Source organism: Corvus cornix, chromosome 26 (genome assembly GCF_000738735.6).
Source record: "Corvus cornix cornix isolate S_Up_H32 chromosome 26, ASM73873v5, whole genome shotgun sequence".
In the NCBI taxonomy this organism is placed as follows: Eukaryota; Metazoa; Chordata; class Aves; order Passeriformes; family Corvidae; genus Corvus; species Corvus cornix.
The window spans coordinates 5307638-5329718 of NC_046354.1; the positions used below are offsets into that span (position 1 = coordinate 5307638).

General features: G+C 52.7%; 1 protein-coding gene across 2 annotated transcripts in view; it reads left to right on the forward strand.

Annotated features, from left to right (window-relative positions):
- The window catches only part of LGR6 (leucine rich repeat containing G protein-coupled receptor 6), a 151225-nt gene that overhangs the window by 69061 nt on the left and 60083 nt on the right, over positions 1-22081 (forward strand). For both annotated transcript variants that reach the window (XM_019288991.2, XM_010404499.3), the window contains exon 4: positions 9329-9400. In XM_019288991.2, coding sequence (XP_019144536.1) covers positions 9329-9400 — 72 coding nt within the window. The remainder of the gene's footprint in view (positions 1-9328; positions 9401-22081) is intronic.

Sequence of the window (22081 nt, forward strand, 5' to 3'; positions counted from 1 at the left end):
CCCACTGCTGAGCTGGCTCCACCAAGATCTCCCTGTATCCTGGGGCTCTGAGACTGAGAAGATAAATTTCAACCCGAAAGACTGGGAGGAATTCGGGGCTACTGGGGAAGTGCAGTGATTTATAGGATGCTGTTGTTATGGACACTGGGGGTACTGCAGAGACAAGGGTGCACAGAAGCGTGCTGGGTAACTGGGGAGCACCAGACTGGCCCCAGTTATGTTCATGTCCTGTGGGCTGCTGTGCAACTGCACTGGGGGAGGACAGCATTTCACGGGACATGAGGTGCTCACTGCACTGCTCCCCGTCCTGACCAAACCCTTGCTCCCTCAGGGCCGCTGTAACCATTCCTGCAGTCACGTGCTTTTCTTTGCACTTTAATCTCCACCAAAACAACACAGATAGCAGAGAGGGTATCTGGAGAGGGGAATCTGAAGACCCCATGAGACAGGAAACATCAGAGAGATGCTGAGATGTCAGGTATTAAAAGACAGGAGCATAGAGGAAAGTCCTGTCTCCTCACTTTAGGCAGAGGCAAAGCACTGAGTTTATATTTAACCATTCTGGCTCTGCTGAAAATCAAGACAGAAGAAGACTCAGAGAGGCCAAACCACCCTTCAGGCTTTCCACTGAACTTCCCTGGCCAGTGAAGGGCTGCTGCTGGGCTGGGACCCACCTGCACTGAGATGCCAGCTGTGAGGCCTCTGCTCCTCTTGATGCTGGGCAAGCTTTGGCCAGGCCACACCGTCCCACCTGGGACCTGCCCTGCAGGACACCGGCCAGCAGCACGGCAACCAGATGACAACAGGCAGAAGGGTGAGGAAATGCCAAATCCTCACCTGTGGGGAACCTCAGATAGAGGTTCCAGGGGTGCTAGAAGAGAGTGTGGCTGATGTGGCTCCCCCGCCCATGTCCTCCTCCTGCAGCTCCTGTGCACGGCTGCTCCCTGGGCAGCACAAGGGGGGCCCCAGGGGTCCCGCTGCTCACAAGGGGCACTCCAAGCCTCTGGCACGCTGACAATCACAGATGCCTGCCCCCTCAGCTCCTCTGGAGTACCCCACTCACACCACCCTGCCGCTCTCATTTCCCTCTTCCCCTCCCTGGGGGATCTTCTCCCCTCCTGCTCGCTGTGCTCACGGGTCGAGGGCAGGGCCCACCGAGCACCAGGAGCTGCCTCGCTGCTGCACCCAGAGCCCATTGCCATGGGGGACACGCTGCAAGGCTGCTGGGAGCCCTCTGAGATGAGTGTCGCCCACGCAGGACACGCGGCTGCTGTGAGTGTGCCCTGGCAGGTCCATAGTCCTGGGCCGTGCTGCTCCCTCCATGCTGTGCAAGGGGCCTGGCAGCCCCAGGGAGGGATCCCGGGGCTGTTCTCTGCAGCCCTCTGGGATGGGAAACCTCACCCACGTGGGCAACTGTCCCACAAGGACCAGCACAACCTCTGGGGCTCCTGGTCCTGCACATGGATTTGTTTCTGCAGCCAAGGTGTGCTGGGGAGATAAAACACTGGCTCCTGCAGCCCAGTGAAGTGGAACAACAATTCATGTCTGTTAAAAACCAAGAGCATGCAGAGCTGAACATAGAGTGATACTGAGTGGGGCTTTGGAAAGTGCTTTTGGAGTTTTGGTGGGACACACATTGAATCTCCCTGTCTCTCTGAAGTCTGAACCTGGTGTTTAGTGTGGATCATAGGAAGTATCTGAAGTCAGTGCTAGAGCAAAGCCCATTGTCACACTTCTGCTGGATCCTGCTGCCTTCCATTTATTACAAGTCCCTTCTCCAACCAGTAAAACAGACTGAGAGACTTTCCAGACCACCATCAGCATGGTCTGGTTCCAAAATGAAGCCATTTTGGTGCAGACAAACAATATTTAAAGAAGATGCTTCAGAGACCTCAAAAACCACTGGAGTGGTGGACAATGCTGTTTTTCACAGCAGCAGGGCAGTTAGAGAAGTTTTCAGATGCTGGGACTGGGACAAGAACCAGTGCTTCTTCACATTGCACATAATGAATGCAATAACTCTTCATCAGAGCATGACACAGAGAAGCCAAAAACCAGTTCCAAACAGAGTTTGATAATATGGACAGGGCCACCCTGGTATTAAACAAGAAGTTCTTCATTCAGCCTCCAGCTCAAGAAACCTCCAGCTTTGCTTGCAGAGACCTCAGGTTTGAGCAGGAAGAGACATGCTGCATTTATCACTGGGTGTCCCAGGATGACTCTTCTTACAGTCTGGTATCAAGGACAACCCCCATCAGGCCCTGCTGACTGTGGTCAGTCCTTACGCATTGTGTTAAACCACCCTCGCATAATATTGGGTTTTTTTCATAAACAACATACACCATGATTTTGGGAAGAGCTCAGATAATTGTACCAAAGCCTGGGGGATGATGCCAGGGACACCCTGACGTGCCTGCAGGATCACATCTCCTCGCTGTGGCACCTGGTTCCTGGGGCTGCTCCACACCGGGGTGCCGGGGCAGTGCTCTAACGTGAGGATGGCGCAAAGGTTCAGAGGACAGCAAGGCATCTGCAGAGCTGGGACAGGGCTACTGCATCCCTCTCTGTCTAAGCTGTGGCATTTTGGCCTTTGGGGGAGGACAATGCTGTAGCTCACTGAGGAGAGCACCTGCAGCAGGAGCCCTGGGCTCCAGGCCATCTCCAAGGATGGCCGACACATTCTGCTTTAAGAGGTCACTGCACGATTTATGTCAACAGCATTGAAAAGAGGGAACAACTCCACAAACCAGTCACCTGCCATCGCCTGACTTCATGGTCCTAAAAGCCTCGGGCAGACACTGTCCTGTCCCTACATTCATGCTTCCCCAGGAAAGGAAGCTGCTTTCCAGGGTGTGAGCATGGATGATGGTGCAGGGATCTGCGTGGATCCCAGGTCTGCTGCAGGGTGACTGACTGAGGCACAGATGGTCTGTGAAGCTGGACCTCAGTCTACAAGATCACAGCAACGCTGAGATCCCAGATCACACTGGCCTTTGTCTGTCAGCATCTGTCTATTCCTGCCTCTCCATCAGCTCCTTCAAACAAAATCCCTGGATTTCATTGGCTTTCCTACAGCAAGGTGCTGCTTCACAGAAGCTTGGAGACAACTTAGTCAGGGCTTAAATTCTTGTGCCCATGGAGCAATCCCACTCTAGCTGATGTGGTTTCTCAGTTGCTGAGTCTAATTCTCTTAGGATTTACTCAGGGTGGGGAGGCCCTGGCACAGGTTGCCCAGAGAAGCTGTGGCTGCCCCTGGATCCCTGGAAGTGTCCAAGGCCAGGTTCGGGGCTTGGAGCAACCTGGGCTAGTGGAAGGTGTCCCTGCCTGTGGCAGGGGTGGAATGGGATGGTCCTTAAGCTTGCTTCAAATCCAAACCATTTTGCGATTGTATGACCTTACTGGTTGATGAGCCAACTTCTGGACAAGCTGATGAACACGACAAGCAAAGACTGTTCAGACCAGCAAGGACTCAAACCCAAGCGTGGATGGAGCACTGTCACCTCGCTTGGCACTGTTCGGGTGATGCCAGGGCTTGCAGACGCTGGCAGACATGGACACACCACCTGCTACCCACAGCAGTCTGACTGGAACCAGAGTAAATCACAGCTCCTCAGAGGTCGGGTTTCATTTTCAGAAGTAGGAGGATTGTTTGTTGGCAGGGACCACGCCTGAACGACCAGAAAAATGTTGGGATCAGGTCCCATCACACCAGGATCCTTGCACAAGAGAGTCTCAGCAGACATCCAGCCCTCAGAGGTACAGGCCTGTGCATGATAAAATGTCCCCATCCTGGGAGGCTGAAGTGACTCAGCCAGCACAGTCAAAGGGCTGTTATTGCTGGAGGCAGCTGTGCCTGGAGCACATGCATGGGGATTAAAGACATTCCAACCTCTGCACGTTCCTCTTCCCTCCCAATGGGAGCGTCTCTTGGATGTGCCACACCATTCCCTTTGTCTCAAAGCCATTTCTGTTCTGCACAGGCTCAGGGCTGTCCAGGAGGTAGGGTTTGTCTAGGGATTTGAAGTGTCCCAAGCCAGCTCCATGCCTGCCATCCTGGGGCAATGTGGCTTTTTTGGTGATGTTTTTGATGTGTGTTCACACACCAGGTGAGCCAGCACCTGTCCTGGACCCCAGGAGCTGCTGCGGTCACTGTATAGGAGGAGAAGAGGAGGGACTGGTGAGGTGGCCCCTGGGTAGGGCCCATCCAGGGGATGTGGCATGTGCTGAACAAGGCCACTCTTGCCAGGCTCTGTCCAGCCTACCTGCTGGTGGAGATGAACCATGGGCAGTGCCAGGGCAGTGTGTGGTGGGAGAGGGTTCAGGCAGTGCTGAGCCAACACGCTTGAGCTGGGCAGGATGGGCAGTGCTGGGCAGTGCTCACACCCTGGGCTGTGCAGGGCAGTGCAGGGCAGTGCTGGGCAGTGCTGGGCAGTGCAGGGCAGTGCTCACACCCTGGGCTGTGCTGGGCAGTGCTGGGCAGTGCTCACACCCTGGGCTGTGCTGGGCTGTGCTGGGCAGTGCTGGGCAGTGCAGGGCAGTGCTCACAGCCCGGGCAGTGCAGGGCAGTGGTGGGCAGTGCTGGACAGTGCTGGGCAGTGCTCACAGCCCGGGCAGTGCTGGGCAGTGCAGGGCAGTGCTCACAGCCCGGGCAGTGCTGGGCAGTGCTGGGCAGTGCTCACAGCCCGGGCTGTGCAGGGCAGTGCAGGGCAGTGCTGGGCAGTGCTGGGAAGTGCTGGGCAGTGCAGGGCAGTGCTGGGCAGTGCTCACAGCCCGGGCAGTGCTGGGCAGTGGTGGGCAGTGCTCACACCCTGGGCAGTGCAGGGCAGTGGTGGGCAGTGCTGGGCAGTGGTGGGCAGTGCTCACAGCCCGGGCAGTGCTGGGCAGTGCAGGGCAGTGGTGGGCAGTGCTCACAGCCCGGGCAGTGCAGGCAGGCTGGGCAGCACGGGGTCTGCATGCTCACACAGGCTGGTTGGGGCTTGCTGAGGAATGGAGGGGCAGGGTGGGCCTGCTGCGGGTGTGGGGTCTGCAGCCAAGAGGATGCACCCAGGAATTTTGCCCTCCACGTTCTGGGGTGAGGTTGTGGTTGCACTTGGAATCTTTCCCTGTGGAGTTTGGTGTGGGATTCCTTCTTGGATAGTAAGCACTGCTGTTGCTGCAGCATGTTCAGCCAGGAGTCAGAGTGGGGGCAATCCTGGTTGTGCAGGGCAGCGTTTGGTGAAGGACACCTGTGCAAGGGTGGGACGTCCTGGGGAGCTGTGGCTGCGCAAGTCAACCCCATGGCCAGCTGGGATGGATGCTTCCTGGCTGATGGAGCTCCAGGCAGGACACTTGGAGGTGAGAGGCTTCCAGGCAGCTCATGAGGAGGTCTGGAAGGATGGAAAAGTTTCCAGTTTTCCAGATACTCTGATTAAGCAGCATATTCTGCCACCCTGGAAAGCTCCAATGTTGGGAGAGCATGGGCCAAGGAGCTAATTTTGCAAGGGAAGGAGCTTGCAGAGGGGACAAAAGAGCCTGTGGAGTGGCTTCCAAAGATCCTGGCAATGAAGCTTGTACTGAGGAGCATCAGCCTCTGTGGAGAGGATGTGGGTGCACCCACAGAGCAGAGCCCCCGGGAGAGGTGCACTGCCAGGGTCTCTCTGAAAAGGGATGGACCTGCCAGTGGAGAAAAGCTCTGAGCAGCAGCTGAGCATCCACCCCTGTCAGCCTGCACTTGTCTGAGGGGGCTGAGGGGGCCACATCTTGCCTTGCCCTTGGCTGGCTGCAGGCTCCACGCAGGAAGGTCTCAGCCTATTCCCCTGTGGCACGATGTTCTGTTGTAGTGGGGCAGCTTGGCTCTTCCCTGCTCTCTTCCAAGTCTCCACACACCTGCTTGCCTGGGTGTACCCCTGCATGGTTTTTGCACAGGCCTATCTTCATGGCCACTTTCCAGGTGGTTTTTGTGTAGTGAAGCAGCCACAGGAGGCAGAGCCAAGAATCTGGTCCAGGTTCCAGTTCTGGGATTCACTCTGAGGGCAGGGAGAGGACCATCTGCACAGGCGGGTTTGTGGAGGAATTCCCAGGGTGTTTCCCATCCTTTTTTAAACAAACTAATTCTCTGGAAAGACCAGGAAAGCACCAGGCCCCTTGACAGCCCAAGAAGCACGTGAGAGTTTACTTGTGGACCTGCAGATGATTGCAATTAGCCCTAGGGCTCTAGCACACTAAAATTAAACTAGATGTAAATTGTTTCCATCCTCAGACACCAGCCTGTCTCCCCAGGGGACACCCCTGTCACCAGGGGTAAGATCTCTGATCCTGCTGCGGGTCAGCTCCTGGCTGCCCACAGGTTTCAGCTGCTCATGTTCGGGGCAGCCATTCCCAACTACAGCCTGTCAAACCTCAGCCAGCCTGTGACATCTATAAACACAGTGTGTCCTCAATGTCCCTGTCGCCATCTACTCCAAAACTTGCTATTCCTTGTCTTCATATATGGACAATATATATTTCCTTACTTAATGCAGCAGCAGCCTTCCCTGAAGGTTTGTGTCCATCCTCACTCCCCTCTCCAGGTTAAGGGACCTCAGATGACTCAATGTTCCTTTGGTTCACCACCAGACCCCTGATCATTCTCACTGGGCTGCAGGAGCCAGTGTTTTATCTCCCCAGCACACCTTGGCTGCAGAAACAAATCCATGTGCAGGACCAGGAGCCCCAGAGGTTGTGCTGGTCCTTGTGGGACAGTTGCCCACGTGGGTGAGGTTTCCCATTCCAGAGGGCTGCAGAGAACAGCCCCGGGATCCCTCCCTGGGGCTGCCAGGCCCCTTGCACAGCATGGAGGGAGCAGCACGGCCCAGGACTATGGACCTGCCAGGGCACACTCACAGCAGCCGCGTGTCCTGCATGGGCGACACTCATCTCAGAGGGCTCCCAGCAGCCTTGCAGCGTGTCCCCCATGGCAATGGGCTCTGGGTGCAGCAGCGAGGCAGCTCCTGGTGCTCGGTGGGCCCTGCCCTCGAGCCGTGAGCACAGCGAGCAGGAGGGGAGAAGATCCCCAGGGAGGGGAAGAGGGAAATGAGAGCGGCAGGGTGGTGTGAGTGGGGTACTCCAGAGGAGCTGAGGGGGCAGGCATCTGTGATTGTCAGCGTGCCAGAGGCTTGGAGTGCCCCTTGTGAGCAGCGGGACCCCTGGGGCCCCCCTTGTGCTGCCCAGGGAGCAGCCGTGCACAGGAGCTGCAGGAGGAGGACATGGGCGGGGGAGCCACATCAGCCACACTCTCTTCTAGCACCCCTGGAACCTCTATCTGAGGTTCCCCACAGGTGAGGATTTGGCATTTCCTCACCCTTCTGCCTGTTGTCATCTGGTTGCCGTGCTGCTGGCCGGTGTCCTGCAGGGCAGGTCCCAGGTGGGACGGTGTGGCCTGGCCAAAGCTTGCCCAGCATCAAGAGGAGCAGAGGCCTCACAGTTGGTGTCCTGCTCCTCACACCCCCTGTAGTCACCCCCCCAGGGTCCCTGCACTCTCCCAAGAGCACTTCTGTCCTGTCCTGGCTCTCCTGTGATTCCCACTAGCCCAGGCAGAGCTGTAAGCCAATGCCCAGCTGTATCTGTGCTCTGTCCCTCAGCTTCCCTGTAGAATTCTGCATTTCCCCAACTGCTCTTCCACACCAGCCTCTCTCCACACCCTCCTCATATGTGCAAGCTGTTGGCAGAAATGCCAGGTGAGATGCCGTAGGCCCTTAATCATGTTCTTCATTTGGAAGGGAACCATTTATTAAACATGGCCTCTCTGCTGCCCTTTTGTTCCAAACACATCTTCTCTCCTGCACTGACTGTCAAAATTTAACATTTTACTAAAGGAAAGCTTAAGTCATGGTAGCTGGTGTCTATTCTTTCTTCTCCATTCTTATGGTCTTTTACCCTGTATAGAAAAAATTTGGCACAACCCGTTTTTCACTAGCTACTGCTGAGAGTTCCTTGTTTCCCTGCTCTTTCTTCTGTGTTCATACAAATAACTTACTGGTAAGTCCCCATTTTCTTCCAGAAGTCAGAGTTGTGTGGCCTATAGGTTTCCTTTTTAAAAGTTGTCTCTTTCCAACTTTCCTTTCATGTCAGACCTCTGAGTCCGTGGCAGTAAGGTTGCAGCCACAGCAATGGAGAGGTTTCTTGCTTACATCCGTGCTCTTTGGGCTGCCCCTCATGCCCTGCTCCTTTGACACTGCCGGTAAATGATGGCAGGACCTTAAGCACCATTTTCTTTTTTATGCCATCTCCAATCACTCTTGGAAGGTTTTGTAAAGAGTAGCCTCAGATATGTAAGACTTTCCTTTTTTAGGCACTTCCCCTGGCCCAGCTACCGTGCTGGGATGTGTCTGTTACCCAGAGGAGCACATCAGTGATGTCCCAGTTCTGGAAGGAACAAGTAGGTTCAGGACAGAAGCCTGTCCAGAGTCAAAAACGGAGCCTTTGCAGAGATGCTGAGATGATGACACAAGTAAACTCAGATGTGTGGTGCTCCAGTAGGTCAGTGAGAGAGGATTGTGTCTGACCACGTCTGAAACACCCCTTGGAGTGGGGTTCTTACTCTGCCTCCATCCCTAGAGCCGGGCAGACACCCATCCCTGGGTGCACTGTCACCTTTGTCTCCTCCTTTCCCATCTCTTGTGTAGGTGTCTCCGTGTCCACAGCCCTTCTCCATGCCCTGCACTCACTTCCATCTCTGAGGGATCCTCCTGGGTCCTGCCTGTTCAGCCCAACAGCCCCAGGCACCTGCTCTCTCTGGAGTCTCTGAGCTGGTTTGGTTGTTTCCACAGCAGTTCCAGTCACTGCTGCAGGCGGTGCCAAGGCTGCCAGGTCCCTGAGCAAACAGCTGTGGAGTGGCTCCTCACCCACTGTGTCTGCAGCTGGCCACAGTGGGATAGGAAACCTGCCACGGGCTGCTTTCCACCCCCTCTGGAGGGAACCACTGGCACGCACGGGCGGAGGATGCCTGACTCCAGGATAAATGTGGCACAGCCTGGCTCAGACCACTGGTGCCAGTCTGGGGTAACAGATGCACATCTGCAGGGCAGAGGCCCCTTTGTGGTGACATCCTCCCAGCAGACCCCCAGTGCAGCACCAAACTCACCCCTCGGCCCTTCTGCTGCAAGTCCTGGGCCAGACTGGGCTGCAGCTCACTGGCTGGCCACCTTAAGCTTGCTTAAGAGCCCTGGCTGGCCAACATGGTGCTTTCCAACCACTCCAGCTTTCCAGCAAGAGCCCAGAACATCTTCAGAAACAAGCAGCAACATCTTCCATTTCGTGTCAGGCTGTTGCTGTTGTTTTTTTAACAAAGTTTTCTTTTTTCTAATTATAGGATGTTGCAGAACAATCAGCTGAGCCGCATCCCTGCAGAGGCACTGAGAGATCTTCCAAATCTCCAATCTCTGTAAGTCATTAAAAATCAATGCTACGAGCTGCACAGTCCCTTGGGGGCCCCAGGCTTCCCAGCATTTGAGTCATTAGTTCCTTTGTCAAGGATGTTCTGTTCCTTCTTCCTTTTCTTTTCCAATTTATGCAAAGATTACTGTCACTTAGAGTGGAAGGGAGGGGAGGGCAGTTTTCAAGGAAGAAACACTGTCTTGGTAGAGGATGTTGAAATTACAGCTCCCCATGTGTGCATTGTGATGAAAAGGCCACCAGAGCCAATGCATATTTCAAGGAACATTGGAAAATATCCACTCAAAGAGTCTCTGTGCTCTGCACTGTGGCACAGAGGACACTCTGGGTTGTCCAAGTGCAAGCTGGGCCGTTTCACCCAAGTGCAGGATAATTGTGCCAGGGAAGAACTGCTTTAAAGACTTCCAGCGATTCAGCCCTGGGAAGAAGCTGAGGCTGGTATTGTGCTTTTCCTTCGAAGGACCTATACCCACAGCAGGTTTATGCTCCTGTGCTCACTAAAATCCACACGACTTTGGAGTACTTAGAGTTTTCCTGGGTGTGGGCACAGTTGAGACCAGACCCTGGCAGTGCCAGTGAATTTAGGGAAGGTGTGTTTGGTGCAGGGAGCACAGCTGAAGCCTGTAAGAGCGTTCTGAGTTGGGCTGAACCACTGAAAAACTGACATTATCCCTCAATCCTTAACTTCAGTCCTAGTCTTACACAGCTCTTTTATCACAGAAATGTTAGCTGGGAGCAGTTTCTGGGAGTCTCCTGCTTGGAGCAGGACTATCCCAAATACTCAGGGTGGCAGTTGCAGCTTTGTCTATCCAAGCACAGATTCCCCTCTCACTGGTAGCCTGGGGCTGCTCTTCCAGGGAAAGAAGCTTTTTCTCAAGTCCAACCTAAAACTCCTGGAAGGCAACTTGTGGCCATTACTCCTTGTTTGATCACCTGGAACCACCCTGAAGGGCTTGGCTCCATCACCTTTGGTTATGAGTCCCTGGCAGTTCTCCTCTCAGCCTCTTCTCTGCTAAGTGAAACCAACCCTGCTCCTTCCACCTCTACTCATGGGGCAAATGCCCTGGGACCCTGAGTCAGCCACTAGCCCTCCACTGGACCTGTCTCATTCCTCTTCATCCTTCTTACACTGGGCACCCCAAAACTGGGCACAGTTCTCCATGTGTGGCCTTCCCAGTACCCAGTAGGAGTTTCTGTAAATATTAATTTAAATATTAATTTGCAAGGGGGGTGTTGGCTGTGCAGGATAAGAATGTTCTTTCTGCCAGAAGAGATTTGAAACATTTGTTGTTGAAACATCATCGGCGCATGGTTGCGGTTATTATTAAATTGTGTTGACATCACCAACAGTGCCAGAGTCAAGACCCCCCCACTCCAGGGGTTTTGAGATGAGATTGTTCTCCAAGTGACTTCTCTTTCAAGGGAAGTGTGACGTGGAAGGTCACTGCCAGACAGCTGCCCCAGGAACACCCCTTCCCCCTCAGCCTGTCTCTCCTCCGCCTTGCAAGTGTGTGACAGCCAGTGCCACCAGAGCCCGTGGCTGCAGGGAGCCAACCTCTGTTTCTGAAGGTTCAGCTGCCTGCACAGCCACCACTGCAGCTCTGGCCACCAGTCCTGGGGCATTCGCCACTGATGGATGGCGACTTGGGCCAGTGCTGGGAGGTCCACATGCTCCATCTCCTCAGCCCACAGCTCCTGCCAAAATACCACAGGGCACATGAGAAATGCAAAACATTCCAAGAAGCTACTTGCAACACTTTGGGGGTCGTTTAAGGGGCAGAGTGGGAGGATGGTTTGTGCGAGTTAGCACAGAGGTACCTGCTCCTGATGCACTTTGAGGCCACCTCATCCAGGGTGGTTTTCCAGGTGTCTCCAAGGTTGGGTCAGTGGGAGCTAGGGCCAGCTGGGATCCAGTGCTCTTCCTGCAGAAACTGAAGAGTAAAAGCAAATTTTAGGAAGAAATAAGCTGCTTTAGACAACCTGAGGGAGACAAGGCTTGAAATAAAATCAGAGGGCTGAGTATCTGGGCAGGTCTGGCTTGGATATGCCTAATGCCTGCTGCAGCAGGACTGCTTTCAAGAGCCACAGGCACAGTGACCAGAGGCCGCTGTAGCCACCTGTGTCCCATTTGCCTCCAGAACACGCTGCCCAAGCTGGTCAGTTCCCATCCAGGATCCAAGGTGACTGAGCAGGGACCTACTGCCTTTCCCAAGCAGCCTTGTTGCTGTGAACCAACCTGTCTAGGCTGTACTGCCCTCTCAGAGCTTCCCTCAGCCCCTCACCCCTGCAGTTCAGCAGTGCACGAGCACCCATGCCTGGTCCCTCTGGGCTCCTTCGCTCCCCCTCTCCTCATCATCCATTTTTAAGATACCTGTCCTCATTCCCCTGTAACAGAGCCACATCTTCTGTGCCTTCCCCAGCTCCTCCTCTGAGGCTCAGATTGCTTTCCCAGCCCCTCATCGTCCCTGAATCCTGTCCCAGACACAAACTGGGCAGAGGAGGGACTGGGGCTGTGACCTCCCACTCCTGCCTCTATCTTAAAAAATACAAACAAACTGTTAGGCCTGACAAGACCTGAGTTCAGGATGGGAAAGGTGATGAAAAGGCCACCAGAGCCAATGCATATTTCAAGGAACATTGGAAAATATCCACTCAAAGAGTCTCTGTGCTCTTCACTGTGGCCCACGGTGGGGAAGGGACTGCTCCATCCAGTGCTCCCAACCACCCCAGCCAGGCCCACAGCGTATTCACCAGGCACCAGGCACAGTGGGAGCAAGCAAGTTCAAAGGAAAACTCCTGCGAGGAAAAATCAACTTTTCATGGGATGGAGTCTAAAGTGCCCCTCCAGCCAATGAGCCTCAGTACACATTCTCATGGTCACACAGTGCCCAGGGCTTCTTTAGAGTTAGAGCATAGAACCAGAGAATCATCAAGGTTGGAAAACACCTCCAAGACCATCGAGGCCAAGCTGTGCCCCATCCCCACCTTGTCCCCAGCTCAGAGCACTGGGTGCCACATCCAGTCCTTCCTTGGACACCTCCAGGGATGGGGACTCCAAACCTCCCTGGGCAGCTCCTTCCAGTGCCTAACAACCCTCTCAGTGAAGAAACTCTTCCTGATGTCCAACCTGAACCTCCTCTGGCACAGCCTGAGGCTGTTTCCTCTTGTCCTGTCGGATTCACACAGATGACTAATTACCACCCTTTTTGGGAGGCCCATTTGAGAACTGGCCAAGAGTATCAAAAAATTGAGACATGTATTGGGAACAGCACAGATCTGTTGGAAACAGCTCTCTCCCTGAGCCAGGCAGGTATCCCACTCGTCTCCTCAGGAAGGTGGGACCTGCTGCAGTTAGGCTGGGTCTTCTTCATCACATCTCCCCTGATCAGAAAAACAGGCAAGGGATAAGTTAAGCCACAGGGAGCAAATAAATGGGAACTGGTAGACACAGAAAGCTGCAGGGCAAACTGCTGTGGGATCTTGTCCCTCATGCACCTGAGCACAGTTGTCTCTGCCTGCACACTCAGAAGTGCTTTCCCAGGAGTTCTTCACTGCCACTGCTCTGGCCAGAATGGCACAAACATGGGAAGGCAAAGTGATCCTCCCGAGGGCAAGAGCAAAGTCAGGAGTAGGACCTAGGTGTCCTGCCTCCACTCGCCACGTTAAGATATTTCCACGCCTCATTTGAGACTCTGCAATGGCACAATGGGAACGTGCAACCACCAGACACCAGGAGAGGAAGTATTTGGGACAGAGTGCACAAAACCCATAGAATCATAGAGCTGTTTGGATTGGAAGGGACCTTAAAGCTTATCTCATTCCAGCCCCCTGCCATGGGCACTTTCCTCTAGGCCACAGTGCTCCAGGCCCTGTCCAACCTGGCCTTGAACACTTCCAGGGACAGGGCAGCCACAGCTTCTCTGGGCATCCTGTGCCAACAAGATGAAGAGCTCCAGGAAAAGATTTCTGTAACAAAAAGCAAACAGCAAAACAGCAGTAACTTCTGTAGGTATCCCATCAGTGAACCCAGCTCACCCATCCTGTTCTGTGCTCACAGGAATTCAGGGTAAAGCTGTAGGAGGTCAGTCAGGTCCCCAGCCATCACTTCTCCATGTGTGCCCCTGAGGCTGGGCCCAGCTCTACGAACAGCTGCGGGGCAGTCTCTTCTGGAAGCAAAAGTTTCAGAAGGGTTCCATGCAATGGAGAACTCTTCCTTGTCTGAGGGGGTTAAAGGAAGGGCAGAAAGTGCTTCTCAGAAGGACCCTGAGCACAGATCACCCACAGGCTGCAGTGAAACCTGCCCTCAGCATGGAGAGGACAGCAGGGAGCTGTTCTCTAGGATGGGTGTTCCACAGGATGGTCATTCTCCACGGGGACAGGCACAGCCCAGCTCTGCCTCGCATCAGGACCACACCAAACCCTTCCTCTGTCTCGAGCCTGACTTCTTTAAAGTGTGGAGGGCATGTGCAGACAAAGATGATGATTTGCACTTTCACAGAGTCACAGAATCGTCGAGGTTGGAAGAGACCTTCAAGATCACCTAATCCAACCATCAGCCCAGGGCCACCACATTGATCCCTCCACCACATCCCCAGTGTCACACCCAGACACCTCTTGGACACCTCCAGATACAATGACTCTACCACCTCCCTGGGCAACTTATCCCAATGTCTGACCACTCTTTCAGTGAAAAATCAATTTCTAATCTCTAATCTGAATCTCCCCTGGTACATCTTAAGGCCATTTCCTCTTGTTCTATCACCTGAGACATGGCAAAAGAGCCTGACCCCCACCTCACTATAACCTCCTTTCAGGCAGCTGCAGAGAGCAACTTTCTCCTCTTCACACAGAGACCATTGGGCTCGGTGAAGGCCCAAGAACCACATCTGGTGACACAGCCTGGCGTGGCTGCAAGGCACAGCCCTGCTCCGGGTGGGTGGGGATATTTCTGGAGACACATGGTGTGTTACAAGACGGTACCACGGCTGTGCCTCACACTGGTGCAAGCATGACCTGGAAAGCATCCTGGGTCTCATCCTGTGCTGCTCCCCTGTGGGAGCAGCCAGTGCTTGCAGAGTCCTACAGTTCTCCTTCATGTTTAGAGATGCTCTCCACCCAACACAGTGGCACAGCATGGACAGCGCTGTGCCTGAAGGGGAATACAGGGCTGAGATGCTCTGCTTGCTTTCCACTGGTGCTGCCATGGCTTCTCCAAATGTGGCTACTCACCTCAGACCAAGAGACTCCATGCAGGTCTGCATTAGAGTGATTTTTTCCCCTCTTTTTCAAATATCTGAGTCATTTTCCGCAAGTTTATGAGACTCTTGTGTATCCATTGCCAAAAAATTCGCCAGCCTGGAACACCTATAGGTCACCCTCAGCGTGGTTTTCAAGCATTACCAGTCAGGCCATCTGAGCCCCAGTGTATTTGTGCTGCCCAGAGACTCCTTTTTTCCATTCAGGAGGGGAAGTGGTTTCATGGCACATCATGACAGTCCATGAGTTACCAGACTTGTACGGCACTTGGTGAAATATTAACTCTCTGTTTGCATGTTGGCAGCACATCTTAAGCAAGCAGGACAGCTGGGAAGGGGGTGAAAATGGGAGCCAAGAGGAGTGGGGTGGAACCAGTACCAGACAGAAAGGGATTGTGTGTTGGTTATTTTCTTGCTCTTTCAGATATTTACATATGGTGTCCATGTTTGTCATTCTGGGATTCAAGCAGGATTTGAAGGGGAAGTGTGTATCCCTTAGGGACAAACTGACCCAGGAGAGGAAAGACAGACTTCTCAATGCACAAATCTTTTCTCAGGATTACAACAGAGGCAGCAGAACTAAGTGGAGACTGAGATCAATTGTTTTCAGCTTAGTTCTATCAGAAAAACTTGCCAATCAATTCAAGGGATGAGGTGACCAGACAAGTGGGACAGAAAGGGAGGCTCTAGCTTCTGTGGGACAGAGAGAGGCTGGAACTCACTACCTGCACAGCACAAAGTTAGAGTTGAAATGTAGCAAAAAACTGTCAGTGAACTCCAATTGTCTCCAAATGTGGCAGCTGTCTTGGCTTGTGGGCATTTAGAGAGGATGAGATAGGACACACGGCCCAAGCTTTGGTGGCACTTGGAACTGAACTGCAGCATCCCTTTGCTGCACTGCTGGGGTCCAAGCTCGACTCCCAGGCAGGAGGCATATTCAGACCTGTACTCAAGTCCCTCTGCTTGCTGGCTCAGAGTGCTGGGCAATGCAGGCAGCAGGCGCTCCTCAGGCTCTGTGGGATGCATGCAGTGAGGTAAGGACCCAGCTGGAAGGCTGCAGGGGGTTTGGGAGCCCCCAACAGCAGCAGATCAGCTTTACATACATGCTTGAAGAGAGGGAAGGCCAGGCAGGAGGAAACTTCAATAAATGCTGTCACCCAGAGGGCAAAAGGGAAGTCATTCCTCCTTTTCATCAGGTGCTGATGCATGTTGAAGTAGGAGTGCCCTGCCCAGAATGATCAGAGTCGGGGGCACAGTCAGAGCATGAACTCTCCACTCCAGAGTGCCCTGACCCCAGGAAAGCCTGGGGCACATGCACCCCTCATGCCTTCCCCCCGTGTGGCTTTGTGGCAGCCTGAACACAAGCTGAAGGGCTCCAGCTTGCTCTCCGTGCCAAGCTCTCTGTACCATGGCCTGGGTCCTGCTCACATCTGTCTCTAAAAGGCCAGGTCAAAAAGGGGAACCACAGGTGTCACAAAGACACTGCTCTGCTTCTGTCGGCCTCCCCCTCTTCTTGCCTTCTGATGAGGGCCTGTCTTCAGGCAAGGAGCTTTCCCAAAGCTGCCAGCTCATGAGCTTCAGGTGTACAGAATTTTGCGTGTTCCCCCACAAAAGACATGCTGTGGAGCCAGCACTGGGAGAACACCAAGTTTAACTACTCTAGGTGAGGCACACTGACTCCCTGGGAGCCCAGGTTACTGAAGATCCTTCACAGGACAGACAGCAAGCCAAAATAATGGGTCAGGCAAGTTTCAGTGAGACGGGAGAGGCAGAGCACTCCCCTTTGGATTCTTTCTCTCGGATATTCCCATTGCCCTGTGTGATCCCCCCATATCCTTCCTTACCAAAGAAGTTGCAGTCCTGAGTTTTGGCAAATAACATTTCAAACACGGTAAGAGGGCTTCCTCCAGCAAACCCTCACACAGGTGCTATGAATAGCGGCCAGCCAGGAGGAGGTTTCCAGTCATTCAACATAACTCTGTGCCAAAAGGGCATTTGTAGGTCTAGGATGCCCATTGCCCCTCACCCCATGTACTGACCCAAGGCGTGGCTGCTCCAGGTTGGATCACTGGGTATCACCAACCATTTGTCATCAGAGACCTCCTGTGGTCTGTACCATCCCTTCACAGAGGGTTTGGCTTTCCCCAGCCAGAGCTGTCCATGCCCCATGGATGTCTGCCACCCTGAGGGGGCAAGTGTGAAACCCACCCAGACAGCCCCATCCACATCAGACTCCCCTGTGCTTACAAACACCCCTCACTGCAGGTCCTCCAAAGCTGCAGCCACGCCCAGACCAGAAGCAGACCTGCCCTGTTCCCTGTCAGCTACAGGATGTGGAGGCATCACTGCCTGGAGCCCCAGCTGTCAGGAAGGAGACCTTGGCAGGTTTCACTAGATGAGTACAAAGAGGAACTTGGATTCCAAAAGAAGACAAGGCCAAGCTCTGGAGACCGAGCCTCCTACCAAGTGTGAGGGAGTTGCTTCCCAGCAGGCTTGATTTATCTGGGAAGCATGTTGGGAAGCCTGGTGGGGAGGATTAGAAAGAACACGCACACCTGATGGCAATGCTGTGAGCCCTGCAAGGGGTGCCAAGGCCTTACGTAATGCTGGGATCCAGTTGTGATCCCTGGCAGAGTATCTGCCTGCTGGTGGTTTATAGGTGCAGTAACAGCATACCATGTGCATTCTGGAAGAGTCGTGTGTCAGTCTAATTAACGACTTTGTGGTTTGTGAGCACTTACCTAAAGCAGATGGGCACTGTGTCTGTTCCTCTGCCAGGCAGAAAGAGTCCACGGTATTTCAAAGCGAGCAGGTGCTATAAATTATAATTACCAAGCTTGTCAAGGTAGAGAAAGCAGAGAGAAAAGAAACCTGGTGGATTAAGAGATCAAGATAAACTCCTGGTTTTTCTTTTTCAAGTGCCTATGGAAAGCTTTTTTGGGAGTTTCTTGCAGATCAGCATTTTGGGAAGGTGCTTAGCATGTGTCTGGCTCTTCAGGGTGAGTGTTGTCTGTATCAGCCTGGAGGGGGAAGGGAGGATTTAGTGCCAGCCAGAAGAGCTAAAGCCTCAAGATCCTGCACCATGAGATCAAGCTCCCCTTGCCCCCTTTCCACACTGCACTTTGGGTTTTCTCTCGTGTCCCTGGCAAGATGCTCCATTCTGCTGGCAAACACTGGGTGCGAGCCTTGTGGGTGATTCCCTAGCTCTGTATCCCACAAGGACTGACTCTCCTGCTGTTTGTCTTGATGACATCCAGGAAAACAACCCGTGACTGTGTCTCTTGGCAATTCCTCCCATGTGCAGGAAAGTATCTGCTTCCCTCCATGCCAGCACGTCAGTCCCCTGCAGCCAACCACACTCTGCTACCCCGTGGCTAATGCACCCCATGCACAGGTAGCCACAGTCAGCACCAGTATGCACAGATGGTGGGCGACAGCCCAAGAGGCCCCATTCCCTGCGATCCTGGCCTTGCTCTCATTTTAGTTCCCCTTTCTCCAACACAGTCTTGCATCCCTCTGGAATATTTGCAGAATTCTCTTGCCACTCTGCCACAAACCGGCTGTTCCCAGCTGAACTCAGCCACAGTCTCCCTGAGGAGCACTCTGGTCCCTTCAGCACCGCCCCCACCAGCAGCACCTTCTCGTTTCTGACCCTTGTATGACAGCAGTGCTGTCCTCTGCTCCTCTGGCCTGCTGAATCCTTTGCTGATGGGATGCAAACTGGAGGAGAAACTGCGCCATAGACATTGTTCTTAAAAATACTGAAATCATTTTCCTGGTTGCTAAAGGTGTAATTTCCAATTATATTCTGATTCCACTCCAGCTGTACTTGACCCATAATCAATAAGTGCTAAATCAGCCTGACATGTAACTCTGCATGCAGGTTAATTGTACCTCTAACTAAAACAATCCACTTCCTCCATCCCATTAGTTGGCCACCATTTGGGCTCCTGTGGAAATGCAATAAAGGCTGCTTCATCCTCTGTCCCTTAAGGCAGGTAATTGTTTTCATACATATGGCCAGAGATTAAAATGCAAAAAATGACTTATAGCAATTCAACAACATGTGGACTTTGATGTAGACAAAGGAGGAAGGCTCTTCCCATCAGATCAGATTCTCACAAGCATATAAATTCTTATGACAGAAGGAAGAAAAAAATTCCTTTGGAATCAACATGGCCTGAAGAGCCCAGTCAGTTCATTCCTCATTTCACTTCTTTGATCTGATTGAGATTTGACAGTTTGCTGTTCACGGCAACATTCTTCTCTATAAATCACACATGATGCTGTGCAGTTTTGGGAAGGTGTTGTTTCCATTGGTTGTTTAGAGGATAAAAGCTATGGGAAAACAGGTATCTATGAAGTCAATACAGCAGAGCAGTGCCCTACAGTCTGCTGGCACAGGAGCTGTCTCGTGGCAAGACCACCTCAGCCCCGTAGCCTGATTTACTGGCTACAGAGTCCTTTTGGAGCACAGGGAAAAGGAGGTCAGGGAGGAGCAGCAAGGTAGCTCTGATGGAGTGTACGGACTGAAGCAAAGTGACCGCAGATGTTTCCCTGGTGATCGCTGCTGCTGAGCACACAGGACCTCAGATTTCACCTCTTATGGATGCCTCTGCAGCAGCAAGCGTTCCTGCAGCAGGAAAAGGAGCCCAGCACGGGTATCACAGTGTCGGCAGCGTGCTGTCCTTCCACTTGAGAGGACGCTGCTAAAAACCTTCCTGTTCCATCTCTGAAATCCCCTTTTCCTTGAGGCCCCTCTTCCCAGCAGGCAGCTCTGGACAGCAGCACAACCGAGTCAGTGGAGTTTTGTCCCCACTCCTGTTCTCAGAAGTCTGATCTCCATTTTGGCACTTCAGGGTTTAACAATATTTCTACAAAGAAGAGAGTCTGGGAGGGTCCAAGAACAGACATTTACCGCATTCAAGAGAACACTGCAGGCAGATGTGCCACACATCTGGATGTACCTCAGTTAATTTTCACACACTGAGGTAGCCATGGTGTGGTGAACCTTTGCCGAAGTTTGGCTGCTGCTAGTGTTCCTCAGTAGCTGTATGGAAGCAGGAGCCTCTCTGGCTCCACCACCATGATCCTTCCTCGCAGGTACAGCTTGCACAGTCTGGGAGTCACCTGAAAATGGCACAGTAGCCCCTGTAGCTTGTGCAGTTGTGCACAGACAGGGAAGAGATGATACCATTTTGATTCAGGTGGGCTGATGTCCCTGGAAGGGACTGAGGTCTTCTCCTGAGGCCACTTCTCAAAATTTGGTTCATCAATTATAAAGTGAATTCAGAGGAATTACTGCTTTTTGGCACAGACTTTGAACAGATAAGGTTTCTCTGGTTCTGTGTACCACGGGCTGTCATCCAACCTGCCACGCACTAGCTCTTCCCTCCACCCAGGCTGAGCTGCCACTGGAGATCTGTGTTTGTCACCAGGACTGGCAACAATAGCTTAGCAAGGTCAGACCAGGTTTGAGGAGAATTAGAATTTGAGGTGTATTAGAATACAAATACAGTTCAAGATTCAGATTTTGGACTCGTTCCTCTGTTTATACAGGCCTGATCCAAATCCCAGGTCTGGGTTCAAGAGTATCCCTGACTGGGAAAGAGTGAGCAGGGCTGGACCTTATTTCTTATTGCAGCAACTTTCTGTGCCGTTCAGCTCATCTCCCCATGCTGTTTGGAGTGTGTTCCCCAGTACCTCTGAAAATCATGGTCATTTTTACTGCAATGAAGAGCAACAATGCATTTTCAAAAGCCATTGGTAAATCCACTTGGCAGAACATGCATCGCTGTCTTTTACTGGGGCAAAAACTGTGGCTTGGTCATTGTGCTCTTGGTAGGACCCAACAAGCAGCTTCCCTGCAGCCCACAGGTAACAGCAGGGGATCAGCCATGCTGGCATTTGGCATGGATGCAAAGAAGCCTGGGCCAGGTTTGTGGTTGGGATTTGAGTGGCTGGGACCAGTGCACTGGTGTCTTTGTGCCTCTGCTGAGACTGGGGTGCTGGATCCTTCCCTCATGGTGGAGGATCCTAAAATACCGCCAGGAAGGAGATCAAATTCCTCTGAGTCACCACCATGGTGATGTCTCACTACACAACCTTCCTTCACTTTGGATAAGTTTCTGCTGTGCCCACATCTCCCTCAGGCAGACCAGGTGGATTTGTCTCCTCTGACCGTGGCTGTCTAGATGTTACCTCACCCCAGCAGCAGTGGAAAATTATCAGCATCTGCAGAGGGTGAATCATCTCTGTTATCTCAGAGCCCTCTCTGGGGGATGAATCACTCTCTGGAGGAATCTGCTTTTCTCTTCTGGCTATAGAAAGACCCTATAACTGGTTTCAAGTTCTGTGAGAGTAAGGCTGGGGGAGATGTGCTTTTCCTACACTTGGAAAGCAAAAGAAAAATGTCCCTGTCCCCACCCGTCCCTTTTATCTGGCAAAACCAGCCCCCCAAGCTGACACAGCCCATCAGAGCAGGGGTGCCAAAGCAGAGCTGAGCATCTCTGCTCCCCACAGCCCCCTGCACATGACCCAGCACACACTTGTGCAGCCCTCAGGGAAATCTACCAGAGGAGATCGTCTTGCCCAAAAATACAAGTGCAAGGAGCAGCTTACCCTCTAACCAGGGAGGAATTTCTCTACACTCCAGAGCTGGAGGGATTTGAATTTGCAACCACTGTTCGGGGAGCAAGTCAGAAAGGAGGCAGGCATGGCTAGTGGGTACATCACAGACATGGATTTTTTCCTGTCAGTAAGAGGAACTCAGCTGGTCAGATTAGAGTCTTTTCTGCTTAGCAGTAAAAAAACCATGAAATGCAATGTGGTTCTCCCAGTACAATGGTCTCAACAGCATTTTTGAGAGGAAGATTTAATGACCACACACAAGCTGTTCAATGTATCGTCCTCAAGGAGCAGTTCACTTTAGCAGTGCCACAATAAATCCGTGCTGCATTTGTTTTTCATTCATTACTTGCTGGTTTTGAGCCATGAGTTGCACTGAAATTTATGTAAGGGCACTGTCCGTGTACCTCATGCTTGTGAGTGTCAGTGCTGTGAAGGATCCCTGGATTCATCTCCCAGGAAGACAAGAGTGTTGTGTGGTTTATCAGGCTAACAGCTAAAAGCTTAGCAAACTTCAGTCACTTCAGAACTAGAAAATAATACAGAAAAATAGATGTCTGCATGAATTGGTATCTCCTCCCAAGGATGGTGTGTGTAGATACAAGACAGAGAAACTGCCCCAGCTGCATCAGATGCCCCATCTGTGCACACAGTGTGTAAAAAGCAGCAGCTTTTTGAAATCCTTTCCTGGCATGTACAGAGAGCAGGTCATTCGGGTCCCAATGACCTTGAGTTGGGCCAGCATGTCCATGATGATCCCCTGAGTCAATTTCTCTCTTGAGACTTCA